We start from the raw sequence: 23,269 nt of genomic DNA, 5'->3' as shown, positions 1-23,269 counted from the left end.
ATGACTACTGGAAAAACCATAGCCTTGACTAGACGGACCTTTGTTGGCAAAGTAATGTCTCTGCTTTTGAATATGCTATCTAGGTTGGTCATAACTTTCCTTCCAAGGAGTAAGCATCTTTTAATTTCATGGCTGCAATCACCCTCTGCAATGATTTTGGAGCCTAAAAAAATAAAGTCTGACACTGTTTCCACTGTTTCCCCATCTATTTCCCATGAAGTGATGGGACCAGATGCCATAATCTTAATTTTCTGAATGTTGAGCTTTAAGCCAACTTTTTCACTCTCCTCTTTCACTTTCATCAAAAGGCTTTTTAGTTCCTCTTCACTTTCTGCCATAAGGGTGGTGTCATCTGCGTATCTGAGGTTATTGAGATTTCTCCCGGCAATCTTGGTTCCATCTTGTGCTTCTTCCAGCCCAATGTTTCTCATGATGTACTCTGCATAGAAGTTAAATAAGCCAGGTGACAATATACAGCCTTGACGTACTCCGTTTCCTATTTGGAACCAGTCTGTTGTTCCATGTCCAGTTCTAACTGTGGCTTCCTGACCTGTATATAGGTTTCGCAAGAGGCAGGTCAGGTGGTCTGATATTTCCATCTCTTTCAGAATTTTCCACTGTTTATTGTGATTCACACAGTCAAAGGCTTTGGCATAGTCAATAAAGCAGAAATAGATATTTTTCTGGAACTCTCTTGCTTTTTTGATGATCCAGCAGATCTTGGCAATTTGATCTCTGGTTCCTCTGCCTTTCATAAAACTAGCTTGAACATCTGGAAGTTCATGGTTCACATATTGCTGAAGCCTGGCTTGGAGAATTTTGAGCATTACTTTACTAGCGTGTGAGATGAGTGCAACTGTGTGGTAGTTTGAGCATTCTTTGGCATTGCCTTTCTTTGGGATTGGAATGAAAACTAACCTTTTCCAGTCCTGTGGCCACTGCTGTGTTTTCCTAATTTGCTGGCGTATTCAGTGCAGCACTTTCACAGCATCATCTTTTAGGATTTGAAATAGCTCAACTGGAATTCCATCACCTCCACTAGCTTTGTTTGTAGTGATGCTTCCTAAGGCCCACTTGACTTCACATTCCAGGATGTCTGGGTTTAGGTGAGTGATCACACCATTGTGATCACTGGGTGATCACTGGGTCATGAAGCTCTTTTTTGTACAGTTCTTCTGTGTATTCTTGCCACCTCTTCTTAATATCTTCTGCTTCTGTTAGGTCCATACCATTTCTGTCCTTTATCGAGCCCATCTTTGCATGAAATGTTCCCTTGGTATCTCTAATTTTCTTGAAGAGATCTCTAGTCTTTCCCATTCTGTTGTTTTCCTCTATTTCTTTGCATTGATCACTGAGGAAGGCTTTCTAATCTCTCCTTGCTATTCTTTGGAACTCTGCATTCAGATGCTTTTATCTTTCCTTTTCTCCTTTGCTTTGGTTTCTCTTATTTTCACAGCTATTTGTAAAGCCTCCCCAGACAGCCATTTTGCATGGGGATGGTCTTGATCCCTGTCTCCTGTACAATGTCACAAACCTCTGTCCATAGTTCATCAGGCACTCTATCAGATCTAGCCCCTTAAATCTATTTCTTACTTCCACTGTATAAGTCATAAAGGATTTGATTTAGGTCATACCTGAATGGTCTAGTGGTTTTCCCTACTTTCTTCAATTTCAGTCTGAATTTGGCAATAAGGAGTTCATGATCTGAGCCACAGTCAGTTCGTAGTCTTGTTTTTGCTGACTGTATAGAGCTTCTCCATCTTTGGCTGCAAAGAATGTAATCAATCTGATTTCGGTGTTGACCCTCTGGTGATGTCCATGTGTAGAGTCTTCTCTTGTGTTGTTGGAAGAGAGTGTTTGCTATGACCAGTGCCTTCTCTTGGCAAAACTCTATTAGTCTTTGTCCTGCTTCATTCCGTATTCCAAGGCCAAATTTGCCTGTTAGCCCAGGTGTCTCTTGACTTCCTACTTTTGCATTCCAGCCCCCTATAATGAAAAGGACATCTTTTTTGGGTGTTAGTTCTAAAAGGTCTTGTAGGTCTTCATAGAATCATTCAACTTCAGCTTCTTCAGCATTACTGGTTGGGGCATAGGCTTAGTTTACTGTGATATTGAATGGTTTGCCTTGGAAACGAACAGAGTTCATTCTGTTGTTTTTGAGATTGCATCCAAGTACTGCATTTCGGACTCTTTTGTTGACCATGATGGCTACTCCATTTCTTCTAAGGGATTCCTGCCCGCCATAGTAGATATAATGGTCATCTGAGTTAAATTCACCCATTCTAGTCCACTTTAATTTGCTGATTCCTAGAATGTCGACGTTCACTCTTGCCATCTCCTGTTTGACTACTTCCAATTTGCCTTGATTCATGGACCTGACACTCCAGGTTCCTGTGCAATATTGCTCTTTACAGCACTGCACCTTGCTTCTATCACCAGTCACATCCACAACTGGGTATGATTTTTGCTTTGGCTCCATCCCTTCATTCTTTCTGGAGTTATTTCTCCATAGTAGCATATTGGGCACCTACCGACCTGGGGAGTTCCTCTTTCAGTATCCTATCATTTTGTCTTTTCATTCTGTTCATGGGGTTCTCAAGGTAAGAATACTGAAGTGGTTTGCCATTCCCTTCTCCAGTGGACCACATTCTGTCAGACCTCTCCACCATGACCCGCCCATCTTGGGTGGCCCCACACGGCATGGCTTAGTTTCATTGAGTTAGACAAGGCTGATTCATTGAGGCATCAGAGGGCAGACACACAAACCATAATCACAGAAAACAGTCAATCTTATCACACGGACCACAGCCATACCCATTAGTGGCATATAATTTTGGAACCGCAGAAAAACCACATGTTGTAGACACTTTGTTTTTAACAGAGAGCTATACTACACACTCCTTGAGGTCTGTTCTGAACCTGTGATTTCACAATAACCTTCCCTGACTCAGAAGGAATGGGGCCCAGGCAACTTTGAATCCAGCTTGTTTCCACACACCCACTCTAACTCACCAAGAATCCTAGATTTTTTTTCTCTTTCTCAATATGAACAGATACACTCTCTTTTGTGAAAGTATTAGTTGCTTATGTATCATGTCCGACTCCAGTGTTCAAACATTACAAATGGAAAGTAATGTCCAAATCAGAGCAAACTCTCTTAAAAGAGGCTTAAGAATTGGAAGATAAAGCAGTGTCTGTTGGGGAGGATGGGTTTTGAGCACACTTTATGACTTTGGAAAGGTTTAAAATGTATTATGTGAATTAGCAAAATCATGAGTTTTAATGTTTGGGAAACAACACTTTTTAAATTACTTTCAAAGGACTTTTACTTACTGATTATTTTCCTTCTTTCTTTTCTCTTTACCACTTCATTTACTAATGAATTCTTCCCTAAAGAAGCTGATATAAAAAACTAAGACTGTGATGTGTGCTGTGTGCTCAGTCGTGTCCGACTCTCTGCGGCCCCTGGGACTGTAGCCCAGCAGTCTCCTCTGGCCATGGGATTTCTCCAGCCGAGAATACTGGAGTGGGTTCCCATGCCCTCCTCCAGGGGATCTTCTCCACCCAGGGATCGAACCTGCAACTCTTGCATCGGGTTCTTTACCACTGAGCCACCTGGGAAGCCCCAAGACTGTGATATTACCAGTGACAAATTATTTCCCTTATACACCAACAGTTTTCATTGTTCTTCCTCTCTGTGAGTGAAACATTATGAGATAGAACAAGAGAGAGGGGTCAGAGAGGATAACCTGCTTTTCTAAGTCCTCAGAACACCACATATAGGCTCAAGGTTTTAAAAGACGGCCAAGTACCTTCCGACTTGTACCAAGGAGGTGGCTTCTCAGACATTTCTTATTGTAGAGTTCTTTTTTTTAATCCTTCCTTGCAGTCCTTGAGAACGCAAAAAATGGGTTCTGCCTTTGTTGGTAACTTAAGCACTCTCTGTGCCTTGCTCAAGTTCTCCTGCAGGGCTATTTCTGTCATGCCCAAGTCTCTGTATGGCTACTGGTTATTGAATAAGCATGACGACTATATTTTCAATGTAAGGGAGGACACTTAAAATACATGTGCATTTAGATATTTCTAATTTCAAAAAGCTTTGAGTTTCTCAACAATGGGTGTGAGCTATGGTTATTTTGTAAAATTTTACATAGAATGTAAAAATACTGTAATAGGATTTCCTTCTTACCCCACATTGCAGGATGGTGACCTTATTAGCACCAACCACCCCTTGTGAACATAACCTCATCTCTTCTATAACCCCCAGAATATATGCTTATTGAGATACTACACTGAAATTTAATTAGTTTAATAGCACCCAAAGGGGAGAAAGCCCAATAAAAAGGCAGCCAATGCTATAAAGACTGAGGCCAGTGGAGAACTGCAAACACTCGGTGGTAAGCAGGACAATATTGGGTCAGTCCTGATATTTCGAAATAGCATCTGATAGTTTCTAAACGCCATCAATTTTTTTTTAACACAAAAGGCGGTGGGGGGAAGGAACAGCTTCTACCTGGTCCCGCATGCAAGGATGCAGGTCAAACACCGTTTCATTTTGCACATGTTTCTGCTTTCCGTCTTCATGCTGTACAGGTACAGCATCAACCCTCTGGACAAACAGGTCTAGTTAAAGATGTCCCTGCCTGGAGCCTGTCTACACAGTTCTTAAGACTGTTTCCAGAAGAATACGTGAAGAGAAAAAAGTAGGATCTTCAAGTGAGAAGAAAATCCCCATCTCCCGCTCTGAGGTGGGAATAAAACCCTTTTTCTCACCTGATGGAAGAGAGGGCTGTGAGTCACGGGGATTCCTAACCCACTGAAGCACATCCCTAGGACCATGTCATCCGGAGCATCGTTGCTGTAGCAGCGACACTTGCTGGCGAGAAGTCTCCTGATGGCCTCTTTGCTGAAAACCATTCTGGGGGAAGCCAGAGCAGACAGAGAAGGCAGTTAGGTCCTTGTGACTGGTAATCTAAATGAGGAGATAGAGTTGAGAGCCACGTTTCTCATAAAGATGTCAACATCAGTAGTGTTTCATAAAAATCACTTTTAAGTTATTTAATAAGCAATTGTATTTCTTCATGTATATCTTATACACAAATAAATAGGCAGTATTCTTTTTCTAGTATGTCACTGGAAAATTAGAAGAGTTCGTAAGTTCACACATGCTTAATGAGATCAGTAACAAAATCTGCCAACATTCCCCCAGCGGGCAGATGGACCCGGATATACAAGGTACCTAAGTCATACAAGTGATAACTGACAATGAGATCAAATCTAACTGGAAAACATGCGTGGTCCACGTGATTTCTGCTCACAGAAGCCTCCGTAAGGTGATTTTGAGAAGGGCGGTGGGAGAAAGAGACTGATTGGTCTCCACTGGTGCTAAAACGCTGCCTGACCTGATACGCCGGGCACCTCCCAGTGGAACTCACACTGTCCCTGCCTTTCTGCGCTCTCCCTAGCGCTGCAGGAAGCTGGGGACTTTGCAGTGCCCTCCAGACTCCCTGGCCAGCTACATCCCAGCTTCATCCTGACAACAAGGGGCACATCCCTGGAGGAGGCCGTCTGCTCCTGGCTCAGCTGGTCTCTAGCCAGAGGCAGGTGTTGGGCGTGCGGGAGCCACAGGCTCCAGGAACGCTGGCACAGGCTGGCAGAGCTCTAGGGACAGTTCCCAAGCAGCAGTGGCAGCCAGTCCCGGGTCTGCCCCAGGTGCTGCATTGCTAGCCTGACAGCAGCGGTGGCCGCAGCAACCTGTACCAGTGGGCTCTCAAATCCAGCACCTTCTGCTCCTCCAGCCTCGGGAACAACAGCACTTCCTGGAGTTACTGAGCTCTGGGTAAAGCCACCAGCTCCCTTTTAGTCCTCTGGCCCTTTCCAATACCTTGTACCAAGTTCCTGCAATAAATTCTCTTCTTTTTAAGCACAGATCAGTTTCTAGTTTCCCTTCTGGTCCTAGAGTAGTACTAGATATTTTCGTATCATGAATAACCCAAGAGCTGATAGGACTAAAATGATTCACAAGTTCATTCCCAATAAGCAAAGACTTTACTGACAGCAAAACTATCTGTGTATCCATATATTCCCATCGTCAAATAGAGGGTCTCACAGTAAGTCCTCAATAAAGGTCTGATGATCCGCATTTATAAAGCTCTTCCTGAGGGAGGGAAAGAGGACAGAGCCCTTGAGCACAGTCCCTGATGCAAACACATCCGTTCCCGCTCAGCGGGGCTCAGTTCAGAACTGTGTAACCAGCACCAGTGACCACGGCCGGTGAAGCAGCAACATGGAAGACTCCCTGCCTTTGCTGACATGTCACAAGACTGGATGGAATATGACAAGACGACAAAGAAGCTCTTTATTTAAGGTGATACAAGGAAATAGGGCTGTACAAGAAGAAAAATGGTGCTATGAACTATACAAAAGGGAACTGCAAGTTTGAAAACTCACCATGAATGGCCTCTCTTAAAAATCGAGCATTCATCAGTGACTCAAAATGGCTTAAAGACTTTAAATGTAAGACAGATACCATAAAATTAGGAAACAGCATAGGTAAAACCTTCTCCAACATAAATGGTACAATGATTTTTCTTAGGTCAGCCTCCCAAGCCAATAGAAATAAAATAAACAAATGGGACCTAGTCAAACTTACAAGCTTTTGTACAGCAAAGGAAGTCATGAAAGAAAGACAACCTATGGAATGGGTGAAAATATTTGCAAATGATGCAACAAGGGCTTAATTTCCAAAATATTCAAATAGCTCATACAGCTCAACAGAAAAACAACCCAAACACTGAGCAGAAGACCTTAACAGACATTTCTCCAAAGAAGACATACAGATAGCCAATAGGCACAGGAAAAGATGTTCAACATCGCTAATTATTACAGAAATGAGAATCTAAAACTACAACGAGGCACCACCTCACACTGGTCAAAATGGCCATCATTAAAAAGTCTACAAATAACAAATGCTGGAGAGGGTGTGGAGAACAGGGAACTCTCTCACACTGTAGGTGAGAATGTAAGCTGATGCGGTCACTATGCAAAATAGTATAGAGGTTCTTCAGAAAACTAAAACTAGAATTACCATATGATCCAACAGTCCCACTCAGACAAAACTATAATTCAAAAGAGACATGCACCCCTGCATTCACAGCACTATTCACAGCAGCCAAGACGTGGAAACTAAAATGTCTAACAGACGAATGGATAAAAACGATGCGATACATACACACACACACACACACACACACACATGCACAATGGAATGCTACTCAGTCATTAAAAACAAAATGAAATAATGCCACTTGCAGCAACATGGATGCAACTAGAGGTTATCATATTAAGTGAAGGTATCAGAAAGAAAGACAAATACCATGTAATAGCACTTTTTATGTGGGATCTAAAATATGGCACAAATGAATCTATTTACAAAACAGAAACAGACTCATAGAAAAGAGACTTGTGGTTACCAAGGCGGGGAAAGAGGGATGGAATGGGAGTTTAGAGTTACAGACGTAGGTGTTAGTCAGTCGTGTCCGACTCTTTGCAACCCCATGGACTGCAGCCCACCAGGCTCCACTGTCCACGGAATTCTCCAGGCAAGAATACTGGAGTGGGCTGCCATTTCCTTCTCCTTATAGATGCAAGCTATTGCATTTAGAATGGATAAACTACAAGGTCCTACTGACTAGCACAGGAACTATATCCAGTCTCCTGGATAAACCATAGTGGAAAAGAATATTTGAGAAGAATGTCTATATAACTGAGTCACTTTGCTGTACAGCAGAAATGAGCACAACACTGTGTAAACCATCAGTTAAAAAAATAAAAGTAAAAAATGTTAATTATAAAAAAGATGTTGAAAGGCTATAAGACTAATAATATGACTTCCTTTAACATACAATATAGTAATTTTAAAAATAGTTTTAAAATAAGGAAGACTAAAATAGGAGCCAGGGACTTGCCAAGGGCGTACCTGCAAATCAAGACACCTGCAGAAGTGTGTCAGAAACAGGCCAGACTTGTGCTGGGCTCTGAGCAGATGAACAGGTCATGATGGCCTCTCTGGGCAACAGAACCGAGGCCTCTTCCAAGGAGGATCCAGATCACCAATGACATCCTGAGCACAGCTTCATACCCAAACATATATAAGCACTTTTTAAGAAAACAGTTATTGAACTAATTATCTCTAATTACCCAAACTTTCAAGGAGTAAGCAACAAAGTGGAAAACAGACAGCTGGATTCTAATAGTGCAAAGGTCTCATTTTCCACACATACATCACTGGAGTCCACACTCCTGGGTTATCCCTGATAACTGGGGCTTAAGAGGGTGATTTAAAGCAATGGTTTTCAAAAACTTATTCGACTCTAAACCACAGTGAGGAAACAGAAACACAGTCCATATGTAACCATTTATGTTTTGCGTATGGGTGTAAAACTGAAAAATACACATAACATTTGCTACATAATATATCTATTTTATTCTGTTCTGTTCTATATTTCATTATTTTTAAATGTTGGTTGTGATCCATTAACTGGTTTTTAAAAGCCATTGATTGATTCTGACTTGCTGTTTAGAAAAAAAGCATGTTGGTTCTTAAGTTAGATCATCAGAAAAATCTCTTGTAACATCAGAGAAACTATTATGCCTGCAGCTTTTATCAAAGGCAGAAATGAGACAATCTCATGAAGAATGTTTCTGCATCTTTGTGAAGTGCTGCTATGAACAGAACATGACACTGGTCCATGTTAGTCATATAAAGATCAGTACCAGTGTTCATGCATCTGCTTATTCATTTGTCCCCTGGACCCTGTAAAACTGCGTCTCCACGACAGGCAGTGAGGATGGAATGAGAAATAAGATGCAGGTGTCTCCTTCAAATAATTCATAATTTGGGTAGAAAACAGGAAAGTAAATAGGCAATTAAATGATAATGGTCACCATAATGTGCTTCGTGTATATGAGGAAAGTATCTAACCCAGATTCAGGAGCCAGACTAGCTTAGGGCTTGAGAATGATATATTGTCCACAAGAAGCAGAAGGATTAGCCAGGTGATAGAGGCGGAAGGCGGCTGGGGGCGCGGTGGGGAACTGTGCTGTGAAGAGAGCAGCAGACGCCGTATGTGAGGGAAGCGTTAAAAGACAGCGCCTCTGAGGAACTGAAAGAGGTTCAGCACGAATTCTCTCAGGATGAGGGCGAAGATAAACGAGGCTAAGACGATAGAACAGCATCTGCCAAGACAGAGGCAGACCTGGTGAGCCCCAGTGAGGAAACTGGACTTTATCCCAGTGGAAATGAGGGGCTGTACAAGGGCACGAAAGACTTCCACTCCCCTGGTCCCGCAAACAAAAACCCAAATAAGATACAAATCACACTAACCTAAGGAACTGCTGAAGAGATGAGTGAGTGGAAACCTAGATGAGCCGGCTTCCAGGGAAGAGCCTTGCCCGGGAGAGAGGGTCTGGGGGTGGGAAGGCAGGAGGAAAGACAGGTTAGAGACGTAGCCCCAAGGCCGGGTCTCGAGCACCTGGGGGCTGGGGGTTAGGCCAACGGGAAGTGGTTAAAAGTGAGGCCCGATCCAGGTCAGTGTGAGTCTGGTTGAAATCTGAGTGATCATCTTCTAGTCAGATGCCTGCAGTAGGAGAGGAGAGTTCAGACTAACAGCAACAGGAAGGCAGCACAGCCTCTGAGCAGGGAGCGAGAGGACCACAGAGAGTCTCTGACATCAGCACAGCAGGGAGGAGGACGAGGGGCGGGGGGACCAGGAGGCTATGGCTCTGCCCCTTCTGGGGTCAAAGTATTAACACATTCCTGCTGCAAAATATATCGACCCAAGTACAAAGCACAGTTGTTCAGCTGCTCAGTTGTGTCCGACTCCTTGCGACACCATGGACTGCAGCATGCCAGGCTTCCCTGTTCTTCACTACCCTTTACAAAAGGGGAAACTCTGGCTTAATGGACACCAGCCCCTCACCCAGGATACTGATGCATTACCACAAGGCTGCAAAGAGCTGGAACCTTCTTAAATGATGACGAGCTCAACACTCCTCAGCTTGATGCTTTAGTGTCTTCTCCAAGGCCTCTGTGGACCCCTGCTTCCTACTGCTAATGGCCTCAGGTAGATCAACAAAGATCAGAACTTGCCCAGGCCTGGTTATCACTAGGAAAGGCCACCTCCACAACCATACTTCAGTCACCACTAACCAGGCCAGACCAAAACGGGAACCCCTGGAAGACCACCCTGTAGTCGTAGGCCCGGTTCTAACCTAGGGGATCGCCAAGTAAGAATAAAAAGTCCGAGGGTTCAGAAACCTACAATCCAGTGAATGCTGCCCACCACATAGTGGATACTCAACAAAACCTGCTGAATACGTGTAAATCACTACAGTGGATAAGAAGATTCTCCCTAAACACCCAGCAGCAAATACTATAGAAACAACAGAACAGGCTAACTGCTTGACTGATTCACCTACACAAATCAAATCAAAATCTCTCCCCATAAGAGATTAGGCAGAAGCTTACCTAAAAGCACTGATTCTTAACTATATTTAAAACCCATAAATCCCACACAAATATCCCATAATTGCTTAAATCTAAACTTCTGTAACTACTGTTTTCCCCAAATACGATCAATAAGCACGGGATAATTAAGAAGTCTAATGAATTATTTTCTGAAATGAAAATCTAGACCCCAGATTTTTTTCATTCAAACAGACGATCAAAACTAACTGGCCACCTAGAAGCAATCACTACTACAGGCACATTTCTACCAACTATCATCTATATATATCATCTATATATACATACATTTATATATATATAATTTCTTCAAGGAATAAAATGTTCTTCACTGTGGGTTCTTTTTAATGTTCACGTTCCTATCATTGTAACAGCTCCCCCCATTTACAGAGCTCTTAGGTATCAGCCTAGAGCCCATAGCACAGACCCACCCCTGCATCCCGGAAACAGAAGTGCAATTTCCAGAAAGCCAAGCTTATAGTTACCCTCCTCCTCCCGTGACGTAGCTGTAGCCACCGGTGCCCAGCCCGTAGCCGTAACGCTCTCCCAGAAACACGGGTTCACGGGTGTCGTAGCAGCTCAGCAGGTGCCGGAGCCTGGAGATGCTAAGATTCCCAAGGGAACAGAAGCGACAGTTCCTTAATTCAAATGTGTCTGCAGAATACATATTTTACGGTTCTTACATCCCACTGGTTATACTCTGCAATACTCCCTCTCAGTCACAGAGATGAAATTCAGGAGACTTACAGAAGAAAGATTTTTAAAAAGAAAAAAACTTGATGTACACTGTACATCACTGGAAACAGGAGAGAAACTGAGAAACAAGGGTCTCCCCCTGTTTTCACAAGCCCAGACCAGCAGTGGCTGCCTTGTGTGCATGGGCAGTGTGGCCAGGCAAGGAAGGAGGGTGGCCAGTGGTCTGCTCCCCACTGAATGAACTCCTCAGTGTACCTTTTCAGACCTCGCTGGTATCTGTTACAATCCTTGATGGCTAAAAAAGGAACCTGTAAAGTACAGATGAGTCCTTGGCAGGCAGGTGAAGGCAAGGCGGGAAGGGAATTTGGGCAGCAAAGCTTTCCAGGGGGCCTTCAGATTGTGGCACACCACTGCACTGTACTTACGGCCTCCTCTAGGGAGGCTTCCCTAATCCGTGGCCTTTTGTGTCTGTCTGTCTATACCTCCGGCCCCTATGCCTCCTTGTCGTATGTCAACAGTGACAGCTTCCACAGGGCTGTGGGAATATCCATTAGCTGCTCAGAAAAATGCATTTATTTGTCATTCACTTTATTCTCAGTTTCATCTCCTTTAACGGTTCCTCGGTTTTTTTAATCTTTCATGACACTGGTATTTTTAAAAAATAAATGCCCACCCCCCTTTTAATAGATTGGTCCTCATCTTGGGTTTGTCTGATGTTTCCTCGTAACAAAGGCAAGGTTACACATCCTCAGGTGCTGCAGGGACACAGAAGGCATGCCGTCTGGCCTGCCGCATCCACCTGTCCTCCACTGGGAGGGTCTGTTTTGATCACACGGTGCTGCCCGGGGTCTCCCCTGGACACTTGCTATTTTGCCTTTGCTGTTTCTCAGAGTCTCCGGCAGACACTCTAACACTAGCAAGTATCCTGGTCCTCATTAAAACTTATCCCTAGTTTGGCATCCGTCAGTTTCTTGCCTGAATCAGTCTTTACTCTGATGGTGTCAGAGAGATGACTTTTCCAGCTCCATCAACCAGTCAGAACTCCTCGCTCCCTGCTAGCCAGAATCTGCCCGCTGTGGACTGAACTGTGTCCCACGCACAACATTCATATGCTGAAGCCTTAACCCCCCCAGGTGACTATATTTGGATATGGGGCTGAGAGAGTTAATTCCTAGGCAGGTTGATAAGTCCAGGGTCCCCAAGGAGGAGAAAGGGGTCTGGGGCTCTCGAAGTGGAGACAGGGCTCTGGAATTCTCAGGGAGGAGGAAAGGACAAACATCTTTTTTCTTTCCTCTACATTCCTTAGTCTCAGTCCCATAAAATGTTTCCTTTAAGCCCAGAACTGATGATTACACAACAACTCAGTTTTAACTCTGTACTAAGGATCATATAGGGTTTCCCTGGTGGCTCAGAGGTTAAAGCGTCTGCCTGCAATGTGGGAGACCTGGGTTTAATCCCTGGGTCGGGAAGATCCCTTGGAGAAGGAAATGGCAAGCCACTCCAGTATTCTTGCCTGGAGAATCCCATGGATGGAGGAGCCTGGTGGGCTACAGTCCACAGGATCACAAAGAGTTGGACAGGACTGAGCAACTTCACTTTTCAAGGATCATATAACAACAATATATCCTGCTTGAGGACAGGCTCTCCTTTCTGAAAACCTTCTGGCTAATCTGTTATCTTAAAATGTAAATTATGGGAGTGGGTCTAGTAAGATGTTTACAACCTTGACACATTCTTTCAATTTATTCCAATAACTAATTTTAAAAGTATTTAACTCCCTTGCTTAGGCTATCAAGGGGCGGGGGGCGCTCTCCATCCCCTTTCTGATATCTATGTCAGAAGCTTTCTCTGTCTCCTTCTATACTTTAATAAAACTCTGTTGCACAAAAGCTCTTGAGTGATCAAGCCTGGTCCCTGATCCCGAAGTTAAATCTTCTTCAGAGATCACGAATCCGACACGGTTCCCCGTAAGCTATCAGGGCCTAGAAGGAGGTTCAGTGAAGTCACCAGTGTAGGACTTGGATGCGACAGAACTTGTGTCTGTATGAGAGGAGACACCAGAGAACACTCTCCATGGCAGACAAAGAAGAGGTCCCGCGAGCACACACCAGGCCAGCGGCCACCCTCAAACCAAGAGAAGAGCCATAGAAACCTGCCTCACCAGCACCTTGATCTTGGACATCCCAGCCTCCAAAACGAGAAATAAATTTCTATTGTTTAACATAAATTATTTTGTTTATTATTTGGTATTTTGTTATGGAGCTAGATCTGCCTCATTACTTTTTTATTATAAGCATGAACTTATTGCTTCCTAATTGTCATGGTTCCTAATCCATTATCATCCTCAATGACACTAATGCTTGTCCCAGATTCCACCAACGGGAACCTCTTCAAGCTTGCTCCTGTGTCCTCTTAACATGCATTCTTCTTTCTTTCTTTTTTTTCCTAAGCACTTCCTAACTCTCTGGCATAAGAAAAAAAAAAGTTAAAATGTCTTCCTATATCTTCCTTGCCTCAACCTTAAAATCAGCTCTTTCTCTGAGAAGGCCTGGTTCCTTTTAGTAGGAAAGTTGTAGTATTAGTTCTGTTCATTAGTTGCTCGGTGCTACTGGGGATCCTGGTATCTGGTCTTCTTTGGTGTGAAGAACTAGAAAGATATGTGCGCGCACACACACACACACACTGTAAAAACCATGAGTCTAATAGAAATTATGAATTCTTAGAGATTTCTCTACTTCCAGTCTTCCAGCCTATCAGCTTGACCTGGCCCATCCATGTCCTTCCACAGTGAGAACCATGGCTCCCACCCAACACTATTTCCACTTAGCATTCTACTCAGTCCTACAACCTACCTAACGTACCTTCAGAGTTGCTTCATGACAAAACCAGACCGACTGAAATCTCAGGAGTTCTTTGGCATCTCCACTTCTCTACCCCTGAAGGTGTGTCTCTAAAACCCATCTTCAGCAGTATTTGCTTTATATTTTCCCTTCAGTGTGATTATATTTTCATCTGAAATACAGTTAGTTTGTTTCAGCTTTCTCCTCATCCTTATTGATTTTTCCCATCCTTATAGATTCATTTTATTTTTCAATAGGTAAAATATGAGCACACTTCCCAAAGTCAAAACTAAACAAAGAGATAGAAAAGGGGCACACATACCCCACCTCCATCTACCCCACGCTCCCACCCACCCCTCTGTGGGAGCTACTTCATGGACTTCCAGTTTATCTGCCCACTTTGTTTTTGAACAGCTAAGTCCACATGGGTATGTTTTATTTCCCCTTCTTTCTTAAACACAGGGAAGCAAACAAAATGCACTCTTATGCACTTGGCTTTTTCCACGTAATGGTATTACTGGAAATCACTTGATACAATTTGTTAATTTTTTTTTCAAGGAACCAAAATTTTGGCTCTTTAGTTTGATCCTCTGCTTTTTTGACCTCTACCTCATTATTTCTGCATGTATCTTTATTATTATTTTCTTCCTTGTTTGTCTGGGTTGACTTTGTGATTCTTTTCCTAGCTTGAGTTGGGAACTGAATTTTTTATTTTTATTGTTCCCACTGGCTTGGCAAACCTTACCCATCCCTTTATCATTAGACTTTTTGAATGACTATGTTTATGTGTCTTTCATATAAAGCATAGATTTGGGGCTTGTTTTATGAAGCACTTTGAAAAGTTTGTTAGGTGAGCTAAACCCACTCACATTTAGTGATATGACTGATGTTTGATTTCAACATTAAAATTATTTTAGTTTTGAATTATTTAGGTTTGAGTTATTATACATATTATACTGTATTGTCTACTGTCCATGTTTTAAAAATAACTCATTTCAGATACTGTGTCCTTTACAGCCTGGGGGGCGGCAGGGGGGAGGAAACATGTTTCAGATGTGAGGGTAAAATCCAGTCCCTGTTTCTACATGCTGGCCAGCAGCAGAAGTACCCACCCTAGTTTCTGACTATGAATACATGTAGAATTTAAAGCCGCCTGAGGACAAGAGGGCCCCTTACCTTATTAATGTGTCATCATCCACAATGACCAACCACGGTATTTTGTCATGGCTATGATTTAGAAATCTTTCCAAAATGGCAAATGTCTTTCCACAATGACCTAGGAAAGGTGAGAAGAAAACTTACAATGTATTACTTTCCTTAAAACATTGTGAGTCAAAGTTTAAACACTGGTATTCACTTAAGAATTTGAAATTTTGAAAACCAGCCTTTTCTAATTTCCATGGACTTAGTGAACCAGGGGGAACGATAAAAATCATGAAGTCAGTCATTCATTTCATACATGAGAGACTGAAGACCTAGAGAGGTGAGGGGAATTACACAAAGTCAGGTATAGGAAACACTGTAGTTCACTCCAGACACATAACAAATTTGTTAAGTCTTGCAGAAATAACAGGAGCCTGGCTTCTTTCCTTAGACCACATTATTCTGAAAAAAACATTAGAATCTCAGGCATCACAACCATAGGGAAACAATGGTGCAAGATACAATATTATACTGTCGATTATTTATTTTGTAAATACTTGCTATTACGTTTCTAAAACGCCAGACATGGTGGCCAGCTCTGGGATGTACACTAAAGATACAGTGCTATCAGAGGCACAGTCCCTTAGATGCCGACAGATAGCAAACCTTTAATGGAAAATGCTGAGGCCAGGACGGCAATAAATGCTTGGGGAGAGAGTGCAAGTCAATAAATAAGAATAAACCCCTCAATTCAACAAAGTATTAAGTGACACAGTAGAGAACAAAGCACTCAACTAACCATTACTTTTCTTATTCTTGATCACTCTATGTATTTTTAACCATTATAGTATGGTTACCATAATACATTTTAGTACATTATGGTATATATTTTTGAAAGCCATCTCAAATTCCTTTTGGATAAGGTAGAACATAAATATAAGCAATAATAAGGTCAGACTGAAAATAAAACAAATCAAGAATGCATCAATTTATGAGCATTAGAGTCTAAAAAGCAAGATAAACAAAAAAAAAGGAAAATTCCATCTGAAATCATTTTTCCAAAACAGACAGCAACAGACAGACTTAGTGATATATATACTAATCTTGTCAGAATAATCAATACTACAGGATGGCGTATTGATTCTACTTTATCAATCACAGCATTATGAGTGACAGTATCATAAAATAATCAAGATAAATTACTCTATAGAACAAGATCATCAACTTACTACTCTTTTTTTCATAAAAAGGTTTGGGGGGAACCAGAAAACTAAAGAAAAATGTGGCAGGAACAATGGATAAAAATTAAGATGAATAAAGCATCTGAAGGTGAGGTGGCCAAATTTATACTTCCAATTTTTTGAAATAAAAAATGTTTTGAATTAGCCTACAATCTGAAGAGAAAAACAAGTGTACTTCAACAATTTACTTATATATTATATATACGTATATGAGCTTATACTACATATGTCCCATGTAGGATGTGGTTAAGTGCCTCTCAGAAATACAAATGAAATGCATCCTGGACTGTAACAGACCATAAGCTTCTGGAAGATGGAAACCATCAGCTTCATTCCTGTTTCCCTCAGTGTCTAGCAGGGGCCAGCACACCAAAGTCGGATGATAATACTGGCTGAATAAATGGCTAAAATTAAATGAAGAGACACTTTGCATGGGAATATGAAAAGTTAACTCTGGGAGGGGGGCTTCCCTGATGGCTCAGATGGTAAAGAATCGTCTGCAATGCAGGAAACCTAGGTTTGATCCCTGAGTTGGGAAGATCCCCTGGAGAAGGGAATGGCAACCCACTCCAGTAATCTTGCCTGGAGAATCCCAGGGACAGAGGAGCCTGGAGGGCTACAGTCCATGGGGTCACAAAGAGTCGGACATGACTGAGTGACTAAGACACAGGCACCCCATTATGGCCACAGTGAATTATGAAGGTACAAAAAATCTGTGCTTAAACTCTACCATAACTGTCATGCGCATAATCGTCATGTATGTCAGTCACTTACATATGACCAACTAAAAACTTGGAACTTTTGTTAATACTAAAAGCAGTGCTTAAACTGCAAGAATCGGTCCACATCCATGGATAAAGATGTGAGGAGGAAGGAAAGAAACTTACACAAGGGGAACATTACAGTATTTATAAAATACTTCATTTTTATCCTAAGCTACTATATTTACAGAATGGACATTCTGAGTAAGAGGATCAGTCAGGACCGAGGACTCACCTCTATCTGTGTTAGGAATCCCCAGATCCACCGTCGGAATGGAGTTGTCTGCGTAATCACTGTAGTATTCAAGGTGACCTGCCTGCCCCGCCCAAGTCTGCTTCACGATGGGGACTGAAAAAACGAGAGAGGGGACCATCACTGGCACAGTGACCCAAGAAGCTGGAACCCCCGCGTGACGGGATGACCTCCCAGAAAGGAAGGGGACCAGCACGTGTTCTTCTCCAGGTGTTCCAAGGCTTAGCGCTCCCCTCCTACCCTGAGAAACCTCAACAGCACAGGCCCTCCTCATTTCTGCTTCCACAGGAAGATACATTGTCTAGTCGGATCAGACTGCTGTGTAGAAGTTAATTTTACCTAATTTTTCTCTTTCCCCAGGCTGCTTTATTTGAAATTCACAACCGGAGTTTTAGATGTTTTTTAGAGGTGTGGGGATACAATTACTTCTAAGGGCTGGAATATTCTGTGCGGTTCTCGCTGAGATGTATACTTGCCTCCCTCACAATGGAGGAGGGAACCTTTTCAAAGTACACGTCTCCACCCGAAGATGCCAACAGAACCACCCGACCCTATAAAGGACATGACCCTGCCATTAAGAATCACTACATGTACACCAGCAGCTGATTCATGTCAATGTGTGGCAAAAACCACCACAATATTATAAAGTAATGAGCCTCCAAATAAAAGTAATTAATTAATTTTTTAAAAATCACAAAATGTGATGGCTGATAGTACTGTGTCGCACTTTTCGAAAGTGTAGAAGAAATAAAATCGAAAACCACTGCAGATTCTAAAACTGTATCATGAACAGATAAATTATTTTAATAAACACAAACAGCAGAAAACTTGGCTGATTTTCTGTATTTTAGGGTGAGATGCTCAAAGTTAGCTGTGACTCCACACCCGACACAGAGAAATCAGCTTGACCACGATTTGATACTAATTCACCTGACCAACTATCTCAGTAATTGCTTTCTTCTATACTTTTTTTTAAAGTTACTACCTGTGCATCTCAATTTTAAAGGGATTCCACTGTTGTTTTAATAGAAAAGATCATCAACATAAAAAAAAAAACTAGATTTTATACTGTTGATTTAAGAATCTCAACTCTGATGAACCAAATCTTCAGGTCAATATTTTGAACCTTTATTAAATCATTTATATTTTCCCCCAACCTAAATAAAAATAAATGATATGCAAAAACTACCCATGCAATGTCAAAGTTAAGTGTCTAGCTATGCCAGTCAGCAAACTGGAAGACAAACTCAGATAGCCCATATACAGAAAATACGAAAGTACATCATTCCATAGTCCACTACTTACCAGCTCTTAAAAAAGAAGAGACTTAACAAATTCTGGACATTTGCTATGGTAACCTCCAAATTACCTATTTTAAGCCACTAAATATTATTTTATATATTAAAATACAATTTTCTGCAATCATAAAAAAAGGCAGATATAAAGATTTCTCCGTGCCAGAATGGACAAAGATCCGTAAATGATAAGGTTGGGGGCAGGAGAGGGTGGAAGAAATTGAAAGGGTAGTGCTGAAACATATACATTACCATATGTAAAACAGATAGCGAATGGGAAGCTGCTGTATGACACAGGGAGCCCAACCTGGTGCTCTGTGACAACCTGGAGGGGTGGGATGAGGTAGGAGTTGGGAGGGGGGCTCAGGATGGAGGGGACACGGCTGGTTCATGCAGATGTATGTCAGAAACCAACACAACACTGTAAATTATCCTCCAATTAAAAATAAATAATTTTGAAATAATAATAATAATAGATAAGGTTGCTAAGGGAGAATAAGAGAAAAAAGGAAAAATTCTTATTCTGTCCAAATTCCAGCTCAAGAAAACCCAAGCTTGACCCTGTGGTGGCCCTTGGCTTTGCACATAATAAGTAGGACTTATCCAGACAAGACCGGCTGCCCTGGTGGCTCAATGGTAAAGAATCTGCCTGCAGTGCAGGAGACCAGGGTTCGATCCCTGGGTCAGGAAGATCCTCTGGAGAAGGGAACATCTAGTATTCTTGCCTGGAGAATCCCATGGACAGAGGAGCCAGGCAGGCTACAGTCCATGGGGTTACCAAGAATCAGACACGACTGAGCGACTGAACAACAACACACCTAACCTACTTGTTTCCTGTTTTGGTTTGAAACAGGTGAAACAGAAATGTTACCAGAGGTAAGAATTTCTCAGAGCCCAGCACCCCATACAACCTGAGACACAGTAAGTGCTCAGTGAACAGCTGCCTGAAGACTGGGTGCTCTGGGGATTCCAAAAGGCAGAGGGTTCTTTCCGGAACTGGTTTAAAGGAAGGAGTTTTATCTCTATCAGCGATTCAGCCTTTGTACAAGACCATGCTAAGTTGCTTCAGTCGTGTCCCACTCTTTGTGACCCCATGGACTATAGCCCATCAGGGTCCTCCATCCATGGGATTCTCCAGGCAAGCATACTGGAGTGGGTTGCCATTTCTCCTCCAGGGGATCTTCCCAACCCAGGGAAGGTCTGCATCTCTTAAATCTCCTGCATCTCTTAAATCTCCTGCATTGGCAGGCAGGTTCTTTACCACTAGCGCCATCTGGGAAACCAGTACCACCATGACCAATCATTTTAAAATGGACTGACCATTTCAACACAGCAACGTGTTCTGAGTCTCACACCCCAAAACCATCCAACAGTGAACAATGTTATCACCTATCCAATCCTTGTCACGGTAATGCCTGTGCAAAGAACTGAAGTCAAGGTGAAGTCTCCTACAACAGCAGATGAAGACTATTTTAAACCAGAGTTGATGCAATACTGCTTAAAACTTTAGACATTTTGGTCTATTTTATCATCACTGTTTGAATAGAGAATAACTGAATTCTTTCTATTATTTATATTTCATATTAAGACACTCTATTCCTAAAGATATTAAACTTGGAGTAAAAATTTCAATATAGTTAACGTGATCTACTATTTCATTTTCAATACTGAGAAGCATACTTCCTCCCACATAATAAAACAATAGTGAATGTCTCTTTCAAGAATGTTTGCCACAGATAATTTAAAATTAGGATAAAGTAAAAAGAACTGTACTATTTAAAAAAAAAAAAACCATCTGTCCAGACAGCATACATCTTCTCCCTGGGTGCACCATTGAGAAGCAGGAGATGCAGAGAAGTCCCTTCTATTCCCAAAAGGCTGACGTGCAAAACTCTGATTACAAATGAAAACAAATTGACCCTTGAGCAAAATCTACCACACAACCAGATGTGCATGACCATTCTGATTTGAGGAATCTGCCGTTTTCCAACTGACAAACGGACCTTCTGTCTCGGTGTGAAGTCAGTGAGCACATAGGAAAGCCCTGGTTTCTCTTCTCTTAGGAGAGGCTTAGTGACAACACCAAGGCTGTGCTCCGATTCCTGGTTTGGGGATCGGGTGTCTGTAAGACGGAAAGGCTACTTGACACAGTAGCGTCAGGGCACTCTGGCCCCCGTCTTCACCTGCACAGCAGCTGGGAGAGAACTGAACTTTCATCAGGAATTAAGCTGCTCCGGGCGTTTGTTCTCTATGTCACGTCTCTACTTCTGCCTTGTGAATGAGACCATCAGTACAGTTTTTCTAGATTCTACATATATGAATTAATACAGAATACTTCTTTCTTCCTGACTTACTTCACTCTCTACGACAGTCTCTAGGGTCCAGCCAATCTCTACAATGACCTAATTTCATTCCTTCTTATGGCTGAATAATAGTCCATGAGTGGGAAGGAATCAGAAATTGGGATCAACACATATGCACTATTGATACTATGCATAAAATAGATACCTAAGGAGAACCTGCCAAGAGAACGCACTGGTCATAGCAAACACTCTCTTCCAACAACACAAGAGAAGACTCTACACATGGACATCACCAGACGGTCAACACTGAAATCAGATTGATTATATTCTTTGCAGCCAAAGAAACAGCTCTATACAGTCAACAAAAACAAGACCAGGGCTGACTGTGGCTCAGATCATGAACTTCTTATTGCCACATTCAGACTGAAATTGAAGAAAGGAGAGAAAGTAGATCATTCAGGTATGACCTAAATCAAATCCCTTATGACTATACAGTGGAAGTGAGAAATAGATTTAAGGGACTAGATCTGATAGACAGAGTGCCTGATGAACTATGCAAAGAGGTTCATGATGCTGTACAGGAGACAGGAATCAAGACCATCCCCAAGTAAAAGAAATGCAAAAAAAGTAAAATAGCTGTCTGATGAGGCCTTACAAATAGCTGTGAAAAGAAGAGAAGCCAAAAGCAAAGGAGAAAAGGAAAGATATACCCATTTGAATGCAAAGTTCCAAAGAACAGCAAGGAGAGATAAGAAAGCCTTTCTCAGGGATCAATGCAAAGAAATAGAGGAAAACAACAGAATGGGAAAGACTAGTGATCTCTTGGGGTGGCTGTGACTGGCGCACTAAGCGTGGGCGGCCGAGAGGAGCTACCCCATGTCCGAGGTCAAGGGCAGAAGCCGGGAGGATCCCATGCCCGAAGGGCGGCGGCCAAGAGGAGTTACCCCACATCCGAGGTCAGGGGCAGCAGCCAAGAGTGCCAGGCTGCGACAGCGCAGGAACGGCCGAGAAGAGCTACCCAAGTCTGAGGTCAGGGGCGGCGGCCGGGAGGAGCTACCCCAAGTCCAAGGTCAGGGGCGGCGGCCGGGAGGAGCTACACCGCATCCGAGGTCAGGGTCAGCGGCCAAGAGGAGCTACCCCACGTCCGAGGTCAGGGGCAGCAGCCAAGAGTGCCAGGCTGCGACAGTGCAGGAACGGCCAAGAGGAGCTCCCCAAGTCTGAGGTCAGGGGCGGCGACCGGGAGGAGCTACCCCAAGTCCAAGGTCAGGGGCGGCGGCCGGGAGGAGCTACACCGCGTCCGAGGTCAGGGTCGGCGGCCAAGAGGAGCTACCCCGCATCCGAGGTCAGGGGCTGAGGCCAGGAGGACCTACCCCACACCCCCACACCCGAGGCCAGGGGCAGCGGCCAGGAGGACCAACCCCACATCCAAGGAGCCATGGCTGCGTGGACATAGGAAGGCCTATAGGAGCTATCCCATGTTGAAGGTCAGGAAGGGTGGCGGTGAGGAGATACCCCTCATCCAAGGTAAGGAGCAGCGGCTGCGCTTTGCTGGAGCAGTCGTGAAGAGATACCCCATGCCCAAGGTACGAGAAACCCAAGTAAGACAGTAAGTGCTGCAGCAGGGCATCAGAGGGCAGACACACTGAAACCAACTCACAGAAAACTAGTCAATCTAATCATACTAGGATCACAGCCTTGTCTAACTCAATGAAACTAAGCCATGCCCGTGGGACAACCCAAGACAGGTGGGTCATGGTGGAGAGGTCTGACAGAATGTGGTCCACTGGAGAAGGGAATGCAAACCACTTCAGTATTCTTGCCCTGAGAACCCCATGACAGTATGAAAAGGCAAAATGATCAGATCAGATCAGTCGCTCAGTCATGTCCAACTCTTTGCGACTCCATGAATCGCAGGACGCCAGGCCTCCCTGTCCATCACCAACTCCCGGAGTTCACTCAAACTCATGTCCATGGAGTCAGTGATTCCATCCAGCCATCTCATCCTCTGTCGTCCCCTTCTCCTCTTGCCCCCAATCCCTCCCAGCATCAGAGTCTTTTCCAATGAGTCAACTCTTCACATGAGGTGGCCAAAGTACTGGAGTTTCAGCTTTAGCATCATTCCTTCCAAAGAAATCCCAGGGCTGATCTCCTTCAGAATGGACTGGTTGGATCTCCTTGCAGTCCAAGGGACTCTCAAGAGTCTTCACCAATA

General features: G+C 43.1%; 1 protein-coding gene across 1 annotated transcript in view; it reads right to left on the bottom strand.

Annotated features, from left to right (window-relative positions):
- The window catches only part of B3GALTL (beta 1,3-galactosyltransferase-like), a 100,907-nt gene that overhangs the window by 6,974 nt on the left and 70,664 nt on the right, over nucleotides 1–23,269 (bottom strand). Inside the window, exons 10-13 of the mRNA XM_010835910.1 lie at nucleotides 17,442–17,555; nucleotides 15,238–15,337; nucleotides 11,011–11,130; nucleotides 4,774–4,918 (exon numbers count right to left, since the gene is read on the bottom strand). Of these exons, the coding sequence (XP_010834212.1) occupies nucleotides 4,774–4,918; nucleotides 11,011–11,130; nucleotides 15,238–15,337; nucleotides 17,442–17,555 (479 nt within the window). The remainder of the gene's footprint in view (nucleotides 1–4,773; nucleotides 4,919–11,010; nucleotides 11,131–15,237; nucleotides 15,338–17,441; nucleotides 17,556–23,269) is intronic.

The sequence above is a fragment of the Bison bison genome, unplaced genomic scaffold (genome assembly GCF_000754665.1).
Source record: "Bison bison bison isolate TAMUID 2011002044 unplaced genomic scaffold, Bison_UMD1.0 scf7180017864056, whole genome shotgun sequence".
Taxonomy (NCBI): Eukaryota; Metazoa; Chordata; class Mammalia; order Artiodactyla; family Bovidae; genus Bison; species Bison bison.
The sequence above is the reverse complement of the archived record's forward strand: the minus strand, read 5'-3'. Positions and strand labels throughout refer to the sequence as shown.